Source organism: Mesoplodon bidens, assembly GCF_964165515.1.
Source record: "Mesoplodon bidens genome assembly, chromosome: 4".
In the NCBI taxonomy this organism is placed as follows: domain Eukaryota; kingdom Metazoa; phylum Chordata; class Mammalia; order Artiodactyla; family Ziphiidae; genus Mesoplodon; species Mesoplodon bidens.
In genome coordinates this window covers 120,083,020-120,108,123 of record NC_138160.1, presented here as the reverse complement: position 1 = coordinate 120,108,123, position 25,104 = coordinate 120,083,020, and the positions used below count along the sequence as shown (strand labels likewise).

The 25,104-nt window shown below is 40.5% G+C and overlaps 2 protein-coding genes across 9 annotated transcripts in view; both read right to left on the bottom strand.

The window, feature by feature from the left end:
* Positions 1-25,104, bottom strand: part of LOC308615791 (protocadherin alpha-C2) — a gene marked incomplete at its 5' end in the record, with an annotated part of 150,963 nt that overhangs the window by 69,784 nt on the left and 56,075 nt on the right. The window lies entirely within an intron of this gene.
* On the bottom strand, positions 9,344-11,804 carry PCDHAC1 (protocadherin alpha subfamily C, 1; the record flags this gene model as incomplete). The annotated part of the gene is given in 3 exon segments (XM_081231594.1): positions 9,344-11,254; positions 11,258-11,278; positions 11,280-11,804. Coding segments are annotated over 3 exon segments (2,457 nt in total).

Sequence of the window (25,104 nt, the reverse complement as noted above, 5' to 3'; positions counted from 1 at the left end):
ATGAAAGAAATTAAAGATGATACCAACAGATGGAGAGATATACCGTGTTCTTGGATTGGAAGAATCAATATTGTGAAAATGACTGTACTACCCAAAGCAATCTACAGATTCAATGCAATCACTATCAAATTACCATGGCATTTTTTACAGAACTAGAACAAAAAATCTTAAAATTTTTATGGAGACACAAAAGACCCCGAATAGCCAAAGCAGTCTTGAGGGAAAAAGATAGAGCTGGAGGAATCAGACTCCCTGACTTCAGACTATACCACAAAGCTACAGTACTCAAGACAATATGGTACTGGCACAAAAACAGAAATATAAATCAGTGAAAGAAGATAGAAAGCACAGAGATAAACCCACACACCGATGGTCAACTAATCTATGACAAAGGAGGCAAGGATATACAATGGAGAAAAGACAGTCTCTTCAATAAGTGGTGCTGGGAAAACTGGACAGCTACATGGAAAAGAATGAAATTAGAACACGCCCTAACACCATACACAAAAATAAACTCAAAATGGATTCGAGACCTATATGTAAGACTAGATACTATAAAACTCTTAGAGGGAAACATAGGAAGAACTCTCTTTGACATACATCACAGCAAGATCTTTTTTGACCCACCTCCTAGAGTAATGGAAATAAAAACAAAAATAAACAAATGGGACCTAATGAAACTTCAAAGCTTTTGCACAGCAAAGGAAACCATAAACAAGACGAAAAGACAACCCTCAGAATGGGAGAAAATATTCGCAAACGAATCAACAGACAAATGATTAATCTCCAAAATATAAACAGCTCATGCAGCTCAATATTAAAGAAACAAAGAACCCAATCCAAAAATGGGCAGAAGACCTAAATAGATATTTCTCCAAAGAAGACATACAGATGGCCAAGAAGCACATGAAAAGCTGCTCAACATCACTAATTATTAGAGAAATGCAAATCAAAACTACAATGAGGTATCACTTCACACCAGTTAGAATGGGCATCATCAGAAAATCTACAAACAACAAATGCTGGAGACAGTGTGGAGAAAAGAGGACCCTCTTGCAGTGTTGGTGGGAATGTAAATTGATACAGCCACTATGGAGAACAGTATGGAGGTTCCTTAAAAAACTAAAAATAGAATTACCATATGATCCAGCAATCCCACTACTGGGCATATACCCAGAGAAAACCATAATTCAAAAAGACACATGCACCCCAATGTTCATTGCAGCACTATTTACAATAGCCGGGTCACGGAAGCAACCTAAATGCCCATCGACAGACGAATGGATAAAGAAGTTGTGGTACATATGTACAATGGAATATTACTCAGCCATAAAAAGGAACGAAATTGGGTCATTTGTTGAGACGTGGATGGATCTAGAGACTGTCATACAGAGTGAAGTAAGTCAGAAAGAGAAAAACAAATATCGTATATTAACGCATGTATGTGGAACCTAGAAAAATGGTACAGATGAACCGGTTTGCAAGGCAGAAGTTGGGACACAGATGTAGAGAACAAACGTACAGACACCAAGGGGGGAAAGCCGCAGGGGTGTGGGGATGGTGGTGTGTTGAATTGAGTGACTGGGATTGACATGTATACACTGATGTGTATAAAATTGATGACTAATAAGAACCTGCTGTATAAAAATAAATAAATAAAATAAAATTCCAAAATTCCAAAAGCAAAAAAAGAAAGCCCCCAGGCTTCCCTGGTGGCACAGTTGTTGAGAGTCCGCCTGCCGATGCAGGGGACACGCGTTCGTGCCCCGGTCCGGGAAGATCCCACATGCCGCAGAGCGGCTGGGCCCGTTAGCCATGGCCGCTGAGCCTGCTCGTCCGGAGCCTGTGCTCCGCGGCAGGTGAGGCCACGGCAGTGAGAGGCCCGTGTACCGCAAAAAAAAAAAAAGCAAGCCCTCACTCTGAACGCAACTTGAAACAAATGAACCTAACTCTATGTAGTTGGTGGCATAACTACACAGAGATGAACTATTCCAAGATACTTTAAAACACAGTAACTTGTACAAGCCTAGTAAAATATACCCTGCAAATGAAAAGAATGGCAAAAATATTAAACTGTTACTGTAATCACAGTGTTGGTGTAATGCTGGTATTGTTTTCTACGTGTGTTCTTTGAGTAGTGTGTGGAAATAAATTAGTAATATGTTGATATAAATGAACACTGGGATTTTTGTTATGGGAGAAAGGAGATACAAATGTAAAAGTGATGAAATTAAGTAAAAACCTAATAGTTCTGAACTTGAATTGTAAAGATTAATATGAACTTGTGATTTATTTTACCTTTTAAAAAATGCATATCCCCTAGTTCACACCTAGAAACGCTGACTCAACCATGTAGGAATAAGCACACCTACTGTCCAGATTATATTTCTAAATACCATCTCCCACAAAAAAGGATTGAAGGATCTTTGTAAAATAGTTGACTCCAGGTCTGAGACAGGAAATTTACAAGATGAACTTGGGTATTTATAACACCAGAAGGCAGACGTTCTCTTAAAAATGAATGAAATGAGCCTGTCACTGCAAGGAAAACAAGTGACAGTATTTGTTGCAAATGATAAAATTTAAGATTTTGAGTAAGAATCATAATTTTGGAAAACTTTTGTCTGCCACCACGAGCTTGTAGGTTCCCAATACTAAAAGACTGTCTGTCTGATGAGATCGATGGTGGTATTGACAAATGTGATTTTTTGTTATTGCATAATAAAATGTGTCCACATTTGGAAGATCTGTAGAGCTCAGTGAACCAATATTTCTCAAACAACCAATAAACCTGACTTTAAAAACATATACAATGGGGGCTTCCCTGGTGGCGCAGTGGTTGAGAATCTGCCTGCCAATGCAGGGGACATGGGTTCGAGCCCTGGTCTGGGAAGATCCCACATGCCGCGGAGCAACTGGGCCCGTGAGCCGCAATTACTGAGCCTGCGCGTCTGGAGCCTGTGCTCCGCAACAAGAGGAGCCAAAATAGTGAGAGGCCCGCGCACCACAATGAAGAGTGGCCCCCGCTTGCCACAACTAGAGAAAGCCCTCGCACAGAAACAAAGACCCAACACAGCCATAAATAAATTAATTAAATAAATTTAAAAAAAAACATATACAATGGAAAGGAGAGATGAATGGTCTAAGCATTTTAATATTCACTTCGTAGACTGTTCAGTATTCAATTATTACATTACATGGAAAAAAACACAAATCTAGAACTTAAATTTTAATTTTATTTATTTATTTTTGTGTTATGCGGGCCCCTCACTGTTGTGGCCTCTCCCGTTGCGGAGCACAGGCTCCGGACGCTCAGGCTCAGCGGCCATGGCTCACGGGCCCAGCCGCTCCGCGGCATGTGGGATCCTCCCAGACCGGGGCACGAACCCGCGTCCCCTGCATCGGCAGGCGGACTCTCAACCACTGCGCCACCAGGGAGGCCCTAGAACTTAAATTTTAAAACTGAGGTACTAGTACACACCACTATAACAATGAAAATGTAAAATTCTGGTAATACTAATTATTCAAGTATGTGGAGTAACTGAAACTCTCAAGCGCTGCTGGCAGGAGAGGAACTTGGAACAACTAATTTGGGAACCTGTTGGCAGTATCTATTAAACTTGAGCATGCTCATACCATATAACCAAGCAATTTCTACTACTAGATACACAGTCAACAGAACTGCAAATATGTGCACCAAAAGACATGGAAAAAATGTTCATAGCAGAATTGTCCATAATAGCAAAAATAAACTTAAAAAAAATGTCCATCAGCAGAAAAATGGATAAATAAATTGTGATATATTCATACAATGTGACATACAGCAATTTAATGGATGGATTATTGCTATACACAGCAGGCCAGATGATTGTCATATGTATGATATTGAATTAAATTAGCCAGACACAAAAACATAATCATACCATACGATTCTATTTTTATGATGTTGGAATTCATGATAATAGTTATATTTCAGAAGGGAGTAAAGATAGAGGAGGCTGGGCGGGGCTTGGGGTGTTGGTAATGCTCTTCTACTTCTTTACCTCTGTGGTGATTACATGATTCTGTTGATTTTGAATTGTTCAGCAAGCTATACATATACAATATATGAACTTTTATGTATGTTATACTTCAATTAACATTTTAAAAAATATGATTTGCATGAAGCAGCTCATACCATACTTAGGAGAATTTTTCAGCTTTAAATCCATACATTAAAAATAAAAAACCCTGAAAAACAATAAGCTATATAAGAAGCTAGAAATCAAATAGCAAATTGAACATAAAGAAAATATTAGGAGGTAAATAATGTTAAGAGCAGAAATCAATTAAATAGAAAGCATATATACAAGCAAGAGAATCCCAAAAGCCAAGTTAGTCCTTGAAAGGCTAATATAACAAGCTACTTCCAAGTCTAACCAGGAAAAATGAGAGGTGACAATAACATCAAGATTGGAAAGAGGAATATCACTACAGATCCTGTAGATGTTACAAAGATCACAAAGAGGATATTATAAAAAACTTTATGCCAAAATATTTGAAAATTTAGATAAAATTAACATATTTCTGGAAAAAAGAATTTACAGAAATGAAACAAGAAGAATAAAAATATGAATATTTCTCTTACTAATAAAGAAATGTCATTTCATGATTTAAAACTTTCCCACAAAGAAAACGTAAGGCACAGAGAACATTCCTAGTGAATTCTACTAAATGTTTAAGACAGAAATAACACCGATCTTAACAAACATGACCAGAGACTAGAAAAAAAAGGAGAGGAAAAAAACCACTTCTAACTTGTTTAATAAGGCCAGCATAACCTTGATACCAAATCCTTAAAAGAAAGGAAAATGACATGCCAATCTCAAGTGATGAATATAGATGTCGAAACCCACTATTAAGATGTCTTAATTGGTTGTTTTTATTTTGTATGAACATCATTTTGATTCTAAACAAAACAGCTGTAATCTTTGCTTAAAGATTCTAAAGAATAAACATAATGTGCCTGAATTCAGAGAGTACACTTTGAGGTATGTCAATAGAGCTCAGCTATGAAAACAGTATATGTGTACATGGCAAACAGATGGCTCTAGGAACAGCCAACAATTTGGGTTGGGACAGAAAGGCTTTTCTCTTTCTCTGCAGCATAGGAGACAACGTGACTGCATATTCATTCCTAGATTCCAAGACAAGTTCCAGATAAATATATAATGACCTTCTGTGTTTATAGCTTGAGGAAGAAATTCTTATCTTAATTCTTTTTCATAAATGCAGTATAAAAGAGACATGTGGTTTCCTGACCCATTCTCATCTCATCAATTAAAATTGGGAACAAGGTGAGTAACCACCTTTATCATTAAGTTTTGGTTTTAAAGAATAATCCTTACCAATAAATTCCTTACTTCCCATACTTTAATCAGAGTCCTAGATTGTGATTTATATTCATTTGACGTTCTGCCAAATGCTATTTCTGATATTCACATTACACTCATTTGAGCAATGTAAAAACCTCTTAGTAATTTAGTCTACCTTCATCCCAAGCCAGCTAAAGTGTACTTAGTCTCTGGAATATTATTGTTTCCCTTTAACTGCAAATATTGAAGGCAATAAAAATCAATATATCATTAACATTATCAGATGTTGTCAAAACTTTCCCATTCATACATCTCCCAAAAGCATTGCTTTTCTTTTTTCTACTCAAGTTATAATGCTCTTTTTCTCTCCTTTTCACTAGTTTGAGGTTTTTGCATTATACAATGAATACTATTGTGCTATCTATTTACATATTTTTTAATCTGAATATATATCATATACCTTGCACGCTTCCTTAGTTACTGCACTCTAAAGTTTTTCGGCGTGTGATTATCAGCTTCAAAGTCAAAATAGATATAAGGAAACATCCAATTAACCTATGGGAAAGTCTACTTAAGGAATATACGTTAGCAAATAAAAATACCCAGAATGCCAAAAACATTCTACCACTCTGTTAACAAACGACATTGCAAAGGGGAAATATTTTATACTCCATAGATCCTGGCAAAAGAGAAACTGCTTTAATCCCAGAAGAATGATACACTAATAAAACATTGGTATGTTTAAAATATAATTTTCATGTGGAATTTTTAATAAAGTCAGTTGTATGCTGTTGTGCATTTTTGCTACATTAATATTTACTACATTAAAATATTGCCAATGCAACTAATTTTAAATAGTAGAGTTTACACCTCAGATACCATCTAAAAAATTAAATTGTCTATCAAGAATTTTAAACAGAAAAAATTGCCATGAGACTCATGTTGTCTACTTGTTGCACAGTGGGTCAATTTTGGTTATATCTGTTAAATATTAACAAAGAAGAGATATAGATAAAAGGTTTTCCTGAATTTCCTTTTTTCTTCCTGAATTTCTTAAGTTAATTTTTTTTAGTATTGTAAATTATACTAACATTCACTCTAAACTAAAATAAGACAGAAGAGCTTAGAGTTAGAACAAAATATAAAACATATGCATCAACATGATTCTGTGTGACTCGGGCACACAGTTAAAATTATGAAATTTCACACTTTTCAAAGGATATATTTTATAAAACTGAAGCAAAAAATACCTTATTTCTAGAATTCTGTAGTTGTTCTTAAGGCATTCAGTGAACACTATGATAAGCATTCTTTTCTAAAGAATCAAGATTGGATCAATATGCACTTGGATAGGAAGAAGTAAATAATAAATGCCTGTGTTGAATTACAAATACTACAGCTTTATGGAAGTTATTTTCCCCATGTTTTTATACATCAAACTTTCTATATATATAAGGAATTATCCAGTCCACAAAAATTAACAGACAACGAACAACCTAAAAAGCGAAATATCAACAGTGATGGAAAAAGACTATTCAGCTGGATGAGTGAGATGGCACAATAGCCCTGCACGTCTAAACAGTATATCTCTGTTAATTTATCACTCACATAAGTTTAAAAATTCTGTGGCAAGGGACATTTTCCTCTGTTATTAACTACATTTTTTTCCTTTAAAGTAGATAATTTTCCTTCTAACTCTCAGATCCATTGATCTTCTTATCACTTACTTATGTTTCCTTTGTAGTCTAGTCAAAATGTTTCTCTCAAACAATTCCTGATTCTCAAACTTCATAGACCTTGCTGGTATCCTTATCTCTCCTTGTTACAGAAAGCAATGAAATAAAAGAAATAAATGGTGAATTTTCTTAATAGAGAGTTTATACACTGTGTTTTGATACCTGAAATACTAACATTTTGTGCACCAATTTTCTCCCTTAAAATTAACTGCATTTTAATTTTCATTCACTGCAAAGTTCACAGTGTTATGATGTGCATTCCTACTAATCACTTCGTTACCTACAGGAACTGGACTCTTATTTAACCCCAGAATACAGCATTGAAATTTTTCACGCTAGCTCTAGGACCAGAAAATCCCTGTTGTGTTGTTTCATGATTATATATCATAAGGAAGAAAATAATACGTTGGAAAATAGCCTTTAAACTGTTAACTATATATACACATAAAGATAAAACTAAGTTAAAGTTTTTCCCTCTATGTTGAACAGTGTTTCCAACCAATTAATACATTCACAAATTTAATTATTCATTCATCAGCAAGTATTTACTAATCATATATATTGGATTCCATTATATCATGTGTGAACATTAATTATGCAAAATTATAATGGATGCAAATCTATTTTGTTTGCAGTTAACATAGTTATTTGAAGGAGAATAACTTATCCAATTTTCTCCCTTATTACCTAGAAGAGTAGAACATTCCCTTCATTCCCTTCCCTAATTTCTGCACAACCTTTCTCTTGTATCCATGATCTCTATGAGAAGTTGGAAAGCAATATTGTAAAATTGCTAAGCCAATTGCTCCCACTCCACTCAGAAAGTTTTGAAATGCCAAACAGATAAACTGAGTTATAATTTAATTTTATTAGATGCATTACTCCCAAATATGGTATTTACTTACTTCTAAGTATTCTGGCTTCTAAAATAATAAGAATATTAAATCCAAGTTGAACGGACTTTGAATGGTAAGTGCACCTTTGAACACACAAATGTTTCTGACATAACAATTACTCATCTGTCTTCTTTGTGAAATATATCAATAAGAACACAAAATAAAAGGTTGTCAAGTCCTATACCCAATCATCTTATCTTCTTTCTGTCAGTACAAATAGGTGTTTTGAGACATGACTAGAATTTTTATGCACTTATAAACACTGTGTGGAACTATTAGCTGTGTTTTCGAGTATCATTCTCAAAAAAGACTACTTTGTCAAAACGGGACTCATTGTAAAATATAGCCTAGAGAGTATGCTGCATTTTATTAAATGGTATAGCATTCACAATCCAATTCAACAGCTATCTCTACCACAAAGCCTCCTCTGATTCCCTCCTCCCTGCCTTGATGTCCTCTCATGTTCTCTCTCTCCCTTCTTTGAACATCCACTGCAATTTACTTTTTACATGTTTTAGGTTATCATCATTTTTAAATCATGTATTGTAATGGTATGAATAAACGTCTCATCGTTCATGATATTTAGTTTGTATTACACAAAGACTCTTACATAATTTTCATTCTCGCCTTAGGAATCAGAATGCCTTACACATATCTGTTGCTCAAAATACTTCTAATGAAGGGATATTTGCTTTAAGTAATTCCTTAAAGAAATTCCTAAAAGGAATTATTTAAAGATACCCCAGGGGACTTCCCTGGTGGCACAGTTGTTAAGAATGCACCTGCCAATGTAGGGGACACAGGTTCGAGCCCTGGTCCGGGAAGATCCCCCATGCCGCGGAGCAACGAAGCCCATGCGCCACAACTACTAGAGCCTGCGTGCCTAGAGCCTGGGCTCTGCAACCAGAGAAGCCACCGCAATGAGAACCATGCGCACTGAAACAAAGAGTAGCCCCTGCTCACCACAACTAGAGAAAGCCCACGAGCAGCAATGAAGACCCAACACAGCCAAAAATAAATAAATAAAAATAAATAAATTTATATAAAAAAGACCCCCCAGGTTGTTTATTACCTGTACCAGAAACTTTGGTGCTTTATTTTTCTTAATTTTAGAACTTTATGCTATATTATTTTAATTGTTCTGTAATAGGTTTGAATTTCTTACCTTGCTTTCTCAAAAATAAACTGTAACCTTCTTGAGGCCAAGGACAGTCTCTTTTAACACCTATATCTTCCCAGAATCCTTGGCACAGGGGATGCTAAGCAGGAGCATTCAATTCATTGGATTAAATGTTGCCAAAGGCTCATCTAAGAAACATTTCAGAAATAGCTAGTGGCCATTTCCTGGTCAAGGGAATCAAATCCCATAAAATTTGCTTACCATGGCATTGACATCTGCATGATCCCCTTTCCTATTGTGAATCTGAATACAGGATATTGGCACATTCAGTCCTACCTCAGAGGCCAAATTTCTCAGGTCAGCAGCACTGTATTCCCCATGCAACAGCAAACTGTTATTGTCAGAACCACGTCCCAGAGAGGCCCGATAGAGATAGGTCTGAGAAAGTCTTTCGACTGTAGTGACATCTATTGTGGCAGATGTCATGCAAGGATTCGAAGCCATCTTGCTCCCATATCTCAACTCCTCTGGAGAGCGACAGCAGCTCTGAGAGCAACAGCCTGGGATCTGGCTCAACTTGCTACTCACAAAGAAAAGTAAGCACCCCAGAAATAAAAAGGAAATACAGGCCAGGGCAATTACTAAATACATGTTCTGGGCAGAAGGGTGTCCGCCTTTTTCCCAGCCATCTTCAAAGTCTGGAAGGACCCGCGGGACAGAGTTGCTCAACAGAACGCCCAGTGTGACAGAGGTGGAAAGTGATGGGTCTCCATGGTCCCGGACCACTACCACCACCCTCTGTTTAACTGCATCAGTGGGAAGAACTAAGCGAGCAGTATGGAGCTCTCCCATATTGGCTGAAATTCTAAAAAGGCTCGAGTCAGAAGCCTGAGAGATGTGGTAAGAAAGCCAAGCATTGGAGCCACTGTCTGCATCCTCTGCTACCACTTTTGTGACCAGGTGTCCTGTTCTGGCAGAGTGGGGCACAATTTCCACTGGGACAGAGCCATTTCTGGGCAAGGGAAACAAGATGACTGGAGCATTGCCGTTCCTGTCTACCACAAACAAGTTCACAGTCACTGTTGCACTTCTGGGAGGAATGCCACCATCCTGGGCTTCCACTTGGAAATAACACTCCCTGAGCTGCTCAAAGTCAAAGGAAATTTTGGCAGTGATAGCCCCACTGGAGGAATCTACTGCCACCAAGTTAGAGGCTGCCTGCCTTTCAGAGATAATATCCAACAGCTCATAAAAGACGACGCCATTCTTCCCCAGATCTGGGTCCTGGGCAAACACACGTCCTAGGGAGGCCCCAGGGCCATTGTTTTCAGCCACAAGAAGTTCCTGTTTCGGGTGAGGAAAGTTTGGTGTATTGTCGTTCACATCAGCAACTGACACAGTCAGTGTCCTGCGGGTGCTAAGTGGGGGCGAGCCACCATCTAAGGCGGTGATCAGGACCTGGTATTCACTGACCTGCTCCCGGTCCAACGGCCCATCAGTCAGCAAACTGTAGTAGTTGTCAAAGCAAGCCTTCAGCTTAAAAGGGCCTCCAGTGGACATGCTACAAACGACCTTACCATTGGGACCAAGGTCCTCATCCCTTACACTAAGGAGAGCAATCACTGTGCCAGCGGCGGTGTCCTCGGAAACTGGACTGGAGAAAGTGGGGAGGTTCACCTCGGGATCGTGATCGTTCACATCAGTCACTTCCACCAGCAGTTTGGCGGTGCTGGCTAGACCGAAGGCGCCTTCATCCCTCGCCTCGATGTATGCCTCCAACAGCGTTTCAGGCGGACCTAGTGAAGCAGCTACCCGCACTTCCCCATTTCTAGGGTGCACGTGAAAGTGGTGTCGCAGCTTTGCCTGCGTGCTATTGCTTAAGGAGTACCGGATTTCCCCACTGGAGCCTTCATCCGGGTCCGAGGCTTGAACTCGGAATAACACAGTCCCGTTGGGTGCAGTCTCTGGCACCTTGGTGCGGTATACTGAGCGCTCAAATACAGGTGCATTGTCGTTTGTGTCCACCACGACGATGGTGACTTGTGCGTCTCCGGAGCGCGCCGGCCGCCCGCCGTCCCAGGAGGTGAGCCCAAGCCGGTGGGTGGCACGCTGCTCCCGATCCAGCGCTTTCTCCAATACCAACTCTGGCTATTCGCTGCCGTCGACCCGCGCACGACCCCATGTCCAGGCGAAAGTGCTGGCTGGGGCTCAGGCTGTAGCTTAGCACCCCACTGCTTCCCTCGTCGGCATCTTGGGCATTAGGGAGAGTAAAACGGACTCCGGGCATCAGGAACTCGGGAATGCGCAACTGCACGTCGCCGGCAGGGAAGTGAGGCGAGTTGTCGTTGGTGTCCAGGACGTGAACGTGCATCTTGTGCAGCTCCAGCAGGTCCTCCAGCACCAGCTCAGAGGTCAGGACGCAGGCAGCTTTGTCCCCGCACAGCCGTTCGCGATCCGCCGGCCCTCTGACCACCAAGCTTCCGCTGGCCAGATCGACCTCGAAGTAGGGCTCCCCGTGGCCGGAAAGGAAGCGAAAGTTCCGCAAGGACAGAGCGGCCGCTGACAGCCTCAAGTCCTGGGCAACACTGCCTACGGCTACGCCCCGTTCGGTCTCCTCCGACACGGAGTATTCGACCTGTCCCGCTGCAGAGCCGCAGGAGACCCACAAACATAGAACCGCCACCCTCCAGCCCACCATCCTCCCTCCCTCTCGGCGTCCTCGTTCCACCAGCGGTGACCCGGGACCATGCTCCGGACTCCCGGAGATCACAAGCCGTGGTTTAAAAAAAAAAAAAAAAGAGGGCCGACCGGCCGCTGCTGCCGACTGGAGGTGCAGAGACCGCCGACGTTCGTCTTCCGAATACCGGAATTGCCCGGGGCCGGCTGGCTGCGAGCTAGGCTTGCTAGACTGGAGGCTTGGCAGCCGTCTGGGAAAGCGGAGCGAGCCGGGTGCGGAGGAGTGCAGCGCCGCCTAGGGGTGCAGAGACGAGGTAAACCGCCGGCGTTGGGGAAGCGCGGTCTCGGTTCCCTGCCAGCTGGGATCTCGCCCCGCGCCCCGGCAGCGAGCGCGGGGCGGGGCAAGGAAGACGCTCCCAACAACTAATACGCCTTCCCTTAAACGGCGTTTCCTAGGAAACGCCCTGAGACCGCTGCGGTCTTAATGTCTACAACCTCTACCTGAAGACAGTTTATAACTGGGGCTGACCTCGGCTGGCGTTTCTCCGCGACTGCTTGAAAGCGGAGCGTCGGGTCCCGGGCGCTCGGACCCACTGACTCCCTACAGTGACCGCGGAGAGGGCGGAACTCCGACAGGAACCGCGGGGCGGAGGCGCTGAGAGGCGGAACCGAGACCGTGAACCACGACACCTTCGAGGCTTAAGGAAACAGGAGCCCACAATACCAAGTGCTGGGATGCATTCCGTGCTGGATTCTCAGCCTCTCCGCTGCGGGTTTAAATCTCTTCCTGCACCTTCTTATATCCCGGGAGCTGCCAAGATTTCAGTAGAGGCTACCAGCGAGGGACAGATTGGGAAGCTTCCCCGGGATTCTCGCTTTTCAAGACACAAAAGTGTGCGAGCACAATTCCGGTTCCACGTTTCCGCTTTTTTGCGGATCAGCAGTTTCTCTTTCCCCAGGAGGCCCTACTGGGAGTGCTTTGCAAGCGACCCCCGACGCTGTGGGCGAGGGAGGAGGTTAGCACCAAAAACTCAGAAAGATTGACAACTCATCCCCAAACAGGACGTGCAAAGTGAAGGGGAAAGTACTGAGATACTTTACAGAGTGTGACCAGAAAACTGTTCTGCAAATTTGCTCTCTGTAAATGTTTAGAAAACAGCACTGAGGTGGGGTAAGAACTGGCTTGATACCCATAAATTCTCCAGCTTTGTTTTTTGGCCGGTCTTCTGCACGGAAATCGGGACAGTGATCTGTTTTATGAAAAACAGCTCTTGGCCGCAATAAATACTGCCAGATTCCGCCTAGCACCCTATAACCAGTGGCTTCTCCAGAGAGGGAGGAGAGCTGAAAAAGAGACTGACATTAAACACTAAATTCCTCACTCAAATCCTTCTTTTAATACAACTGCAGTGTCCAAAGCCCCAGGAACCAAAATTTGAAAGACAAAAGCCAAATAGAGATAAAGAATTGAAGCTTTCAGGGCATTATATTTCCTGGTCAGAAAACTGCCTAAAAGTATTGATAATTATTGAAGCTGAGTACAGGATATGTGGGGTTAATTACACAATTCTCTCAACTTTAGTGTATGTTTGAATATTTCTCTAATAATTTTTTAAATTGTCAGTTAAAATGGAGGTGGGGGCAGGAGTAGATAGGCAGCTCCAGCTTTCTGGTTTTAAGACTGAAAGTGGGATTGGTAACTTCAGTGTGCCACTAAGAACCAGTCTCCTCTGACCATCACAAACCCATTCCTTATTTCTTCCAAGGAAGTAGGGCAGGCTGCCACATAAGGCAATGTAAATATATAGTAAATGCCCCTGACTAGTTTGTCTTTCTGAATTAGGGAACCAAAAAAATCATTGACGCCAAGTCTTGAATAAAATTAAAGTGAGAAACCTGTTAGCCCATTGAAATGTTGTTCGGTAGAGTCATAAGCATATCCATCACTGGGGAATCCTCATTAGGATGTGAAATAACTAATAAAAATTGAATTTATTCCTCAGCAAATTTCAGAACCAAAACTGATTTTCTACTTCAGTGTGAGAGATTATTAGGATTTGCATTTTCTCATTTTAATTTAATGCTGCTAACCAAGCTAACTGCTTTGGGGTAAAAGGTTATACTTTTCGCTTTTCCATTAGCAGCAGATGAAATGCACCTGGAGAGATGTACTCAACTTTTGGAAGGCCCGTGAATTTTACACCTGCAATCAAGCTTCTAATTATCCCGGGTTTAGGAGGATAGTGAGGCAGGAGATAGATGGGCTCCAGGCTGGACATTCATTACCAGCCCCTTGTTTACATCACATACAAGAGACAAACAGGCTCCAGAACTACATATTTATGACCAGACTCCAGTCTATATTTCAAGATCTGCACCTTGATGTAAAAACCAGCAACAGAAATAGGGTAAATAACTGGACATTGGACATTTTATTGGCAGGGACCGAATGGAACTAAACCCTGTTAAAAGATCAAGAGTTCATACATTTCCCATCCTTGGGGCAAGGGAAATATTGCACATGCTTAGAAAGGCTCCTTGGGGGTCAAAAGGGAGGGGGCACCACCCCATAATATGTGATGCTAAGGCCATCCCATAGCCTCTGGGCTGTTGTGCACACATGTTGGGGAGGGTCCTAAGGCAGGGCAGGTGTGGAAAAAGAAACCAGGTAATTGGCCAAAGGTAGACAAAGACCCAGAAGAACTGCCCTATATAGATGACTTAACCACATTTTTACTGTGCTCCTCCTCATTAAGGAGGGCGCCCACACCCTTTCTCTCTGGGTGTGCATCTCGGTCTTGCTTCTAAACTAAACAAACTGTTTCTCTGTGTGCTCTCCCACTTGTTGTTGTGCTGTGTCTCTAATAATAAACTTTGTACCTGTTTTTACAGTTTTGCCTCTGTGAGAAATGTATTTTTCACTGGGAGCAAGAGCCAGTGGGTGTGGCAGCTAGGATTCCTGGTTTTCATCCAGGCTACCCACGTTCAATTCCTGGGCAAGGAATTAAGATCTCGCTTCACGCCATCACTCACTTCTGCCTCTCTGAGATCAATAGGATGTGTGGGTGTGGATTAGGAAGTGGGGAGAAAGGAAAACACATACTGAGAATCAGCATGGAAACTCCTGACAAAAACTCTCCCCCATTCACACACTTCTCAGACTTTTGGCTTTCCTTTTCTCCTGTTTCTGTTTAAACTGCCACTGATGTTTATTTTTAAAAGATTTAATTAGTCTTAGGTATAAGTGGATAGCACTCTCCTAGTAGAATTTGTCCCACCATCTGCCTCCCTATCTTTAGGCATAACTGGGGTTTGTGGGAAAGTGGTATTTACTGACATAAACTGGAGTTTGTGGGAAGCAAGGGAAAGCAATATTTACTCATACAAACTGGGATCTGTGGGAAAGCAACATTTAGGAGATACTTGGGATATTTGGATATCCCAAAGATGAGAAAATCTCAAGACTTTTTTCTTTTGTATAAGATTACTAGGTGAAAAAATAAATTAATTAATTTTTAAAAAGATTACTAGGTGAATAAAATCCTGAATTAACAAAACTTCTCTTTAGCAGAACCTTTCCTTTCTAATATTTCATTTTGCCAGTTTATGGCATTTTCCATAGTGTCTCCTAATTCAAATACTTTCAAGCTTTTAATTAGGTGCAAGTACAAGTTTAAGTGGACTCTGTGCAAAAACGTTGTTCTGATTTCTGCTTGGGCTCTATTGCAAAGACTGTTATAATAAAGCTCTCCCACCAAACTTGGCCGTAATCTGTAAATTCAAGAGATTTCTAGCCATAATGCATAAGTTCATATTAGAGATATTGAAGCCAAACAGGAGAATAATCTGAATACCCACCAAAGAGTTTGTCAGCAAAAGGATACTGTGCTATAAATAAGATTTTCTTAGTGCTTACGATTATTCCCTGGGAGTATGTTATGTACTTATGGGAACTAAATTAAAAGACTGGACATGACAATCACGTTAAGCAAATTTTCATCCTATAAAATAGCTTCATGTAGGGTTCAAATCAAGCCTCACAGGGTGGGAGCTGTTGGAGGGTAGAGATCTGTATCACTCAATTTTGTTTCTTAAATATCCAGCTAAGCTTTGGGCATGTAAATTAAGTGGCTATGTATCTCGATACATAGCGGCCTGGCCTACATCATTCATTGTTTCTTTTTTTACTTGAACACCTTACCAATAGCATACTACTATAGAATTTCTCAAGTTTGTACTACCAAGTTTTTCTCCATAATATAATATCATTTAAAATGTCATAGACCCTTTTTCATGAATCTTCACACTAGTTAACTCTATGCTACGTTTACTTACTAATTTTTATAACTATGTACCAATTTTTCTAAAATTACTTCTTTCTAAAATCTTATTCTATTTCATCTTCAAAGTGTACCTCTCAGATCTTAAAGTCATACTCCAGATTGGTCAAATCATATCCAAGAAGAGGACATCTAGTCCTTTCATTCTAAATACTACATATCAAGTAATAGCGAGTCTAAAATTGCTTCTGGTTCTTTAACAGCTGCATCACATAACTTTTTTATGATGGATTAAAAACTAAACTTCACATCTGTTTTTTTCTAGATGTTATTAAGACACAGATCAAAAAGTCCTAGACTTTTTTTTTTTTTTTTTTTTTTTGGCTGCGTTGGGTCTTTGTTGCTGCATGCGGACTTTCTCTGGTTGCGGGGAATGGGGGCTACTCTTCTTTGCTGTACATGGGCTTCTTATTGTGGTGGCTTCTCTTGTTGTGGAGCATGGGCTCTAGGGTGCACAGGCTTCAGTAGTTGTAGCACACGGGCTCAGTAGTTGTGGCTCGTGGGCTCTAGAGTGCAGGCTCAGTAGTTGTGGCTCATGGGCTTAGTTGCTCCGCGGCATGTGGGATCTTCCTGGACCAGGGCTCGAACCCGTGACCCCGCATTGGCAGGCGGATTCTTAACCACTGCGCCACCAGGGAAGTCCCAGTCCTAGACTTTTATACTTAATTTTTTTTGTGTGTGGTACGCAGGCCTCTCACTGTGTGGCCTCTCCCATTGCGGAGCACAGGCTCCAGACGCGCAGGCTCAGAGGCCATGGCTCACGGGCCCAGCCGCTCCGCGGCATGTGGGATCTTCCCGGACCGGGGCACGAACCCATGTCCCCTGTACCAGCAGGCGGACTCTCAACCACTGAGCCACCAGGGAAGCCCTATACTTAATTTTTTAACTCAATTTTGCTGAATGTCATTGTGTTAAGAGCTAGCCAATCTGATTCAATCACATATTTTACCTATATCAAATTTCATATTCCTACATATTTGGTAAGCAGTCACACCAGATCTTCCTCTGAGCTGCAGAAAAAATTTTCATCAAGTGTTGCTGAAAAGGAAGGCTTGCAACCATTACCAACCACCCTACCTGACATCAGTTTATTAGGAGCGCCTAACCTAAAATAAAGATCTGAGAAAGACACTATCAACGTTCTCCAAAAAGGACTCTACACAAATTCCACATTATATTAAGTTTCAAAACAAAGTATTTCCAGATCATTACTGTGATCTATATTTAAAAGAACGTTGATAAAAATTTGACAGCTGTCACAAAAAAATGGCCATCTTCATTTTAAACTGTAAAAACACTAGAATTATTCCCATGAAAAATCAGGAGCATAACAGCACACTTCATGTCATAGTTATTATTCAATACTGACTTGGATATTCTGGACAACACAAGATAAGGAAGTGTGTGTGTGTATGTGTGTGTGTGTGTGTGTGTGTGTGTGTGTGTTAGAAAGGAGTATAAAATATACTGTTAGATGATAAATTTATAGGTAATATAATTTTCTACTCATAAAATCCCAGAGAATTAAAGAAAAAATAATTAGAACTAAAAAAGAGCTCAATGAGATGATTAGCTTAAAAATAAAAAACATACATTTCCTACATACCTTCAATAACCAGACAAAAAGTGGGATTTCTATCAATTATGGATAAGTGAAAATAAACATTTTAATTTAATAAAGTTATATCTTTGATGAAACTCTTTAAAACACTTGAACTTCAACCATAGTATATATGAAGAGAAGTTACCAAGTGCCATGAAGATTGAACTACGATGAGAGAAAATGCTGAGATAGGATTCCTGCCACTGGAGACCTTGGGAAAAGCTGGTAGATTGGAGTTTTGCAGAGTAGTGCTTCACACTGAGATATGAAACCAAAGGTCCCTTGTTTGGAACAAAAACATCTAGGTACATAGGCTAAATCAGGCAGCATTTTCCTGTAAACCCATTTGTCAGTGCAAAATAGGAGAGAAAACAGGACTGAATGTGATAGTGAGCAGAGGCACCATTGTTTCAAGAGTGAACCTAAGGATATGGTAAAGTTAAGAGAAAACTCTAGATGACAAATTGCTCTGCAGCTGCCAGTTCTCATTAGTTGGAGGTATGTAAAAGCTAAGGTATACGCAAACTCCTCTAACAAATGGTAAACAAGGAAATGTTCATGTTAGTCCAGAGCACTGCTGGCCCATCCATTTACACTTTCCGCCTGCAGATAGCTGGTCCTAAAGGAACTCCTCTCAAAGATAAATAGCAGTCAAAAAAGAGCCAACATAGGATCTACATAAATATTACAAGAAGGAATAAGAAAATAAATATGAAAAATAACAGATAAGAACACACAGGTCTCTGGAACTTCCCTGGTGGTCCAGTGGTTAAGACTCCATGCTTCCACTGCAGGGGGCACATGTTCCATCCCTGGTCGGGGAACTAAGATCCCACATACGGCATGGCCTGGCCAAAACAAAAAGCAAAAAAAAAAAAACAGAAAAACCCCACAGGTCTCTAGAGGTCTCTAGTCAGAAGATTTATGAAACAATTTTAAAGGGTCTCAGAGAATTAAGAACTCAAAACAAAGATACAGAATTTCAAAAAGAAAATGAAAAGGCCACAAAAGACCATGAAAGCTGAACTGATGCAATTCATGAAATAAATGGAAGAGAAATATAAAATCAGAAATAACAGAATATAATAACAGAAATTAAAGCCACATTGGAAACAGTAAAAACGTGAACAGGCTCTGCTTGGTACATAGTCAAGAACAAGAAGAAACATTTGAGAAGGCTGAGAAAAATAAACAGAAAGAACAAACTTCCAGTTTCAGCTCCAACATGTAAAGAGCTTAGAATTTATCACTCCTTTCCTTATAATAACAAGAAGAAAAGCTGGATACATGACTTTTCCTGAACCCATCAGAGAACTGAGTTTACAGGGAAAACCTCCACCCTGAAATCTGGAGAAACAAGCAAATCCAGAGAGTCACAGCCAAGATCTGCTTCCATGGAGCAGAAGCCACTAGAGCCAGAGGCTGGTAGGGAACACTTAAATGGAAATTTTGACAAATTGCTGAAGGCTGAGTTGTGGACTATCTTGAGAGTGAGAAACTCCTGGAGGGCACAGTTGCGGGCCCCCTACACCCAATTTTACAGGCTTTACTTTCAGGAACCCCACTAGGTTCTCAAAGTGAACATCCAAGAAACATTCCCTTGTGGCTCTGGCAGGGAGAGAGGAAGAGTACTCCTTCTGAGATATGCCCAGAGGCTTCTCCTTTCTTCTTTTAAAAAAGCAATTGTATGTAACAATATGTATAAATGTATTGCTGGGCCTATAATATATAGAAATGAAACAACTTTGCCAATTACAGTACAAAGGAGGTGGATAGAAGAACAGCTGTATTAGATAAGGAAAGGACAACGGATGGTAATTCTGATCCACATCAACAAATGAACAGAACCAGAAATGGCAAAGAAGAAACACTATAAATATATAATTGATTTCCTTTTTTCTCTCAGCATCTTTAAAAGATATAAAATGATATAATGTAATAATTATAACAATGTACTTTGGGGTTTGTGATGTATAGAGATGTATATTGGTTTCCTGCAACTGCTGCAAAAAAATTACCACACATTGGGTGGCTTAAGACAGTTTTTCTCACAGTTCTGGAGGGGAGAAATCCAAACTCAAGGTGTTTGAGGGGCTGTACTGGAGGCTTCTGGAGGCTCTAGTGGAGATTCCATTCCTTGCCTCATACAGCTTTTGGTGGCTATTTGCATTGCTCCAATCTCTGCTTCTATCTTCACATGGCCTTCCCTCTGTGTCTGTGTCTTCGCTTATTCTATCTCTTATTAAAAAAACTTCTCATTGGAATTATTGCCCACCTGGAAAATCCAGGATGAACTCATCTCAAGATCCTTAACTTAATTACATCTTCAAAGTCCTTTTTTTCCTAATAGGTCACTTTCATAGGTTCCAGGGGCTAGGAAGTGGACATATCATTTTGGAGGCCACAGTTCAACCCACTATAAGATGTAATAGCTATAATAATAATAAAGCAAAAAGGGTGGAAGAAAAAGAGCTATATAGGAGTAATATCTTTCTGTCTTAATAGAATTAAGTTAACATAAATCTGGAGATACTGTTAAGTTATAATGTATATAGTAAAGTCTAGAGAAACCACGGAGAAAATAACTCAAAAATACAGTTTAAAAAAATACAGTTTAAAATTCATTGAAGGGAGCTTCCCTGGTGGTGCAGTGGTTAAGAATTTGCCTGCCAATGCAGGGGACACGGGTTCGAGCCCTGGTCCGGGAAGATCCCACATGCTGCGGAGCAACTAAGCCCGTGCGCCACGACTACTGAGCCTATGCTCTAGAGCCCGCGAGCCCCAACTACTGAAGCCCACGCGCCTAGAGCCCATGCTCCACAGCATGAGAAGCCACCGCAATGAGAAGCCCATACACCACAGCAAAGAGCAGCCCCAGCTTGCTGCAACTAGAGAAAGCCTGTGTGCAGAAACGAAGACCCAACGCAGCCAAAATAAATAAATAAAAATTTTAAGATGAAAATATTAAGGACTAAATTTAACAAAAGAAATATAAAATGCATACTCTGAAGACTATAAAACATTGTTGAAAGGAATTAAACAAAATGTAAATAAATGGAGGGAAAATCCCATGGTCATGAATATAGTATAATTTCATACTGTTAAAATTGCAATACTCCCCCACGTGATCTACAGAGTCAACAAATTCCCTGTCAAAACTAATCTGGCTTTTTGCAGAAATTGATAAACTGATCCAAAAATTCATAAGAAAATGCAAGAACACCCAGAACAGCCAAAACAATACTGATAAAAAAGAACAAAGTTGGAGCACTAATGATTCTTGATTTAAAAACTAGGTACAGGGCTTCCCTGGTGGCGCAGTGGTTGAGAGTCTGCCTGCCGATGCAGGGGACACGGGTTCGTGCCCCGGTCCGGGGGGATCCCACACGCCGCAGAGCGGCTGGGCCCGTGAGCCATGGCCACTGAGCCTGTGCGTCCGGAGCCCGTGCTCCACAACGGGAGAGGCCACAGCAGTGAGGGGCCTGCGTACCGCAAAAAAAAAAAAAAAAAAAAAATACTAGGTACAAAGTTACAATAATCAAGAGAATGTGGTAGTGGGATAAGGATAGACATATAGATCAATGGAATATAATTGAGAATTCAGAAATAAATTCCCACATTTATTCATCAGTTGATTTTCAACAATGGTTCCCAAACACTTCAATGGGAAAAGAATAATTCTTTTTCAATAAGTGATGTCAAGACAACTGAATATCCACTTGCAAAGGAATGAAGTTGGACCACTACATCACATTATATACAAAAATTAACTCAAAAATGGATCAAATGACACCAGCAAGATGTCAGAATAGAAAGTTTCAGCCCTAATTCTCTCACAAAAATACCAATTCGTAGTGATATATGTAATAAAACACCTTTGCAAAAATTCCATAATCAACTTAAGAAGTTGGGAGTACCTAAGTGAGCATAAAGCTGAAACAGCTGTATTGAAACAAATAAGAGTAATTTTACTTTACTCACATCAGCCCCTCCCCCAAGCTGGCACAGCTCAGCACCAGGAAAAAACACCCTGGTTCACTACTCCACCTTCGAGGGGAAAGAGAAGAGTAGAGCATGTGTCCAATGTTTCAGCTTCTTGGAGGGCTGCCTGGGGGACTAGTTTTTATATTGCCTCACTCAGAGAACGGATGGAACTGGCGTAGTTTGGATGCCTGAGAGCCATGAAGAACAAAGAATAGCAAGGGGGCAGCTAGCTCCCTTGGGAAGGAGAAAGATGAGTGTGAATACAGCCTTTCAGGTTTTTGGAGGGCTGCTCAAGGAACTGGTATCTTTCTCACCTGACTTGGAACTGTCAGGGAACCCAGATACTTTAGATGCCTAGTGGCCACTGAGAACAAGGGAGAACAGCTTGCTGCTATAGAAACAGAAAATTGAAATGTGACAGAAAAACAGTAGAAGGAGCAAGAGAGATCATTTTAAAGTATCTGATCAAGAGATGCAAAAAGAAAAAATAGTGAAAAGGAATGAAGAAAGACTATGGGACTTAAGGGACACCATTCAAAGAAATAATCACTGGAGTTTCAGAAGAAGAGAGAGAGAAACAGGTACAAAGCTTATATAAATAGTGATGAGAACTTCCCAAACCTGGGGAGGGATTTGGACATCCATGTTCATGAAGCCAATAGGTCACCCCAAATTTTCAATGCAAAACCATCTTCTTCAAGACAAATTATAATAAAACTGTGTAAAATCAAAGATGAAAAGAGAATTTTTAAAGCAACAAGAGAAAAGAGTTTATATTAAACAAGACAACCCCTATAAGGCTATCAGCAGATTTCTCAGCAGAAGCATTATATGCCAGGAGAGAGTGGGATGATATATTCAAAGAGCTGAAAGAAAAAAAATGCCAACCTTGAACACTTTTCTCTACAAAGTTGACCTTCAGAAATGAAGGTGAGAACTTCCCTGGTGGTGCAGTGGTTAAGAATCCACCTGCCAATGCAGGGGACACGGGTTCAAGCCCTGGTCCGGGAAGATACCACATGCCGCAGAGCAACTAAGCCTGTGCACCACAACCACTGAGCCTGCACTCTAGAGCTCGCATGCCACAACTACTGAAGCCTGCGTGCCTAGAGACTGTGCTCCACAATAAGAGAAGCCACTGCAGTGAGAAGCCTGTGCACTGCAAGGAAGAGTAGCCCTGCTCGCTGCAACTGGAGAAAGCCCACGCACAGCAACAAAGACCCAACACAGCCAAAACTAAATTAATTAATTAATTTTAAAAAAGAGAAAGAAATGGAGGTGAGATAAAGACTTTCCCAAACAAACAAAAGCCGAGGGAGTTCATCACCATTAGATGTGCCTTACAAGAAATGCTGAAAGGAGTCCTTCAAGATGAAATGAAAGGCTACTAACTGGTAACATAAAAACATATGAAAATACACAATACACTCGTAAAGGTAAGTATATAGTCAGATTCAGAATAATCTAATACTGTAATATGATGGCATCATAACCACTTAACTCTAGTGTAAGGGTTAAAAAACAAAAGTGTTAAAAATAGATATAGCTATAATAAGTTGCTAATGGATACACAATATAAAAAGATGTCAAGGACTTCCCTGGTGAGGCAGTGGTTAAGAATCCGCCTGCCAGGGCAGGGGACACGGGTTCGAGCCCTGGCCCGGGAAGATCCCACATGTCGCGGAGCAACTAAGCCTGTGCGCCACAACTACTGAGCCTGCACTCTAGATCCTGCGAGCCACTACTACTGAGCCCGCGTGCCACAACTACTGAAGCCCACGCACCTAGAGCCCGTGCTCCACAACATGAGAAGCCCCGCTCGCTGCAACTAGAGAAAGCCTGTGTGCAGCAACAAAGACCCAACACAGCCAAAAATAAATAAATAAATAAATAAAATTTTAAAGGATGTCAATTATGGCAACAAAAACATAAAGTAAGGGAAGAGGGCTTCCCTGGTGGCACAGTGGTTAAGAATCCTTCTGCTGATTCAGGGGACACGGGTTTGAGCCCTGGTCCGGGAAGATCTCACATGCCATGGAGCAACTAAGCCCATGCGCCACACTACTGAGCCTGCGCTCTAGAGCCCGTGAGCCACAACTACTGAGCCTGCGTGCCACAATACTGAAGCCTGCGTGCCACACTACTGAAGCTTGCGTGCCTAGAGCCTGTGCTCCACAACAAGAGAAGCAACCACAGTGAGAAGCCCGCACACTGCAATGAAGAGTAGCCCCTGCTCACCTCAACTAGAGAAAGCCCGCATGCAGCAACAAAGACCCAATGCAGCCAAAATTAAAAAATGGATAAATAAAATAAAATTTAAAAAATAAATAAAAATAAAATAAGGGGAGAGTAGAAGAGTAGAGTTTTTGTATGTGATAAAAGTTAGTTTGAAATAGGCTGTTATACCTATAAGACATTTCAAGTAAGCCACAGGGTAACGACAAAATAAACAAACAAAAAACCAGAGTACGTATGTACACACAAGATAAAGAAAAGGGAATCACAGTATACCCCAATGGAAAATCATCAGTTCACAAAAGAAGATAGCAAGAGAGGAGGAAAAGAACAAAGGAACTACAAAACAACCAGAAAACGATGAACAAGATGGCAATAGTAAGTTCTTGCCTATCAATTATTACTTTAAATGTAAGTGGAATAAATTGTCCAATCAATTTATAGGTTTAAAAAAAAAGAAAAAGTAAAAACCAGCTACATGTTGCCTCCAAGACATTCACTCTCAAAATGAAGATATGGAAAAAAGACATTCCATGCAAATGGAAACCAAAAGAGAGAGCAGAGGTATCTATACATATATCAGACAAAATCGACTGTAAGTCGATTAAGTAGAAAACTGTAACAGGAGACAAAGAAAGCCATTAATAGTGATAAAGTGGTCAATTTATCAAAAGGATATAACAATTGTAAATAAATATGCACCTAACATCAGAGTACATAAATATATAAAACAAATACTAACAGATCTGAAGGAACTAATAGACAACATTACAATATCCACTTTCATCAATGGATAGATCATCCAGAAAGAAAACCAATGAGGAAACATCGAACTTGAACTATACTTCACATCCAATGTACCTAACCGATATACACAGAACATTTCATCCAAGGGCAGCAGAATATACATTCTTCTCAAGCACACATGGAACATTCTCCAGGATAGATCAGATATTAGGTTCAAAACAAGTGTAAGCAAATTTTAAAAGACTGAAATCATATGAAGTATCTTTTCCAACCACAATGGTCTAATATGCAGAAATTAACACACTCCTGGAAACCAATGGGTCAAAGATGAAATCAATGGGAAATTCAAAATATCTTGAAACAAGTGAAAATGAAAACACAACATATCAAAACTTATGAGGTGAAGCAAAAGC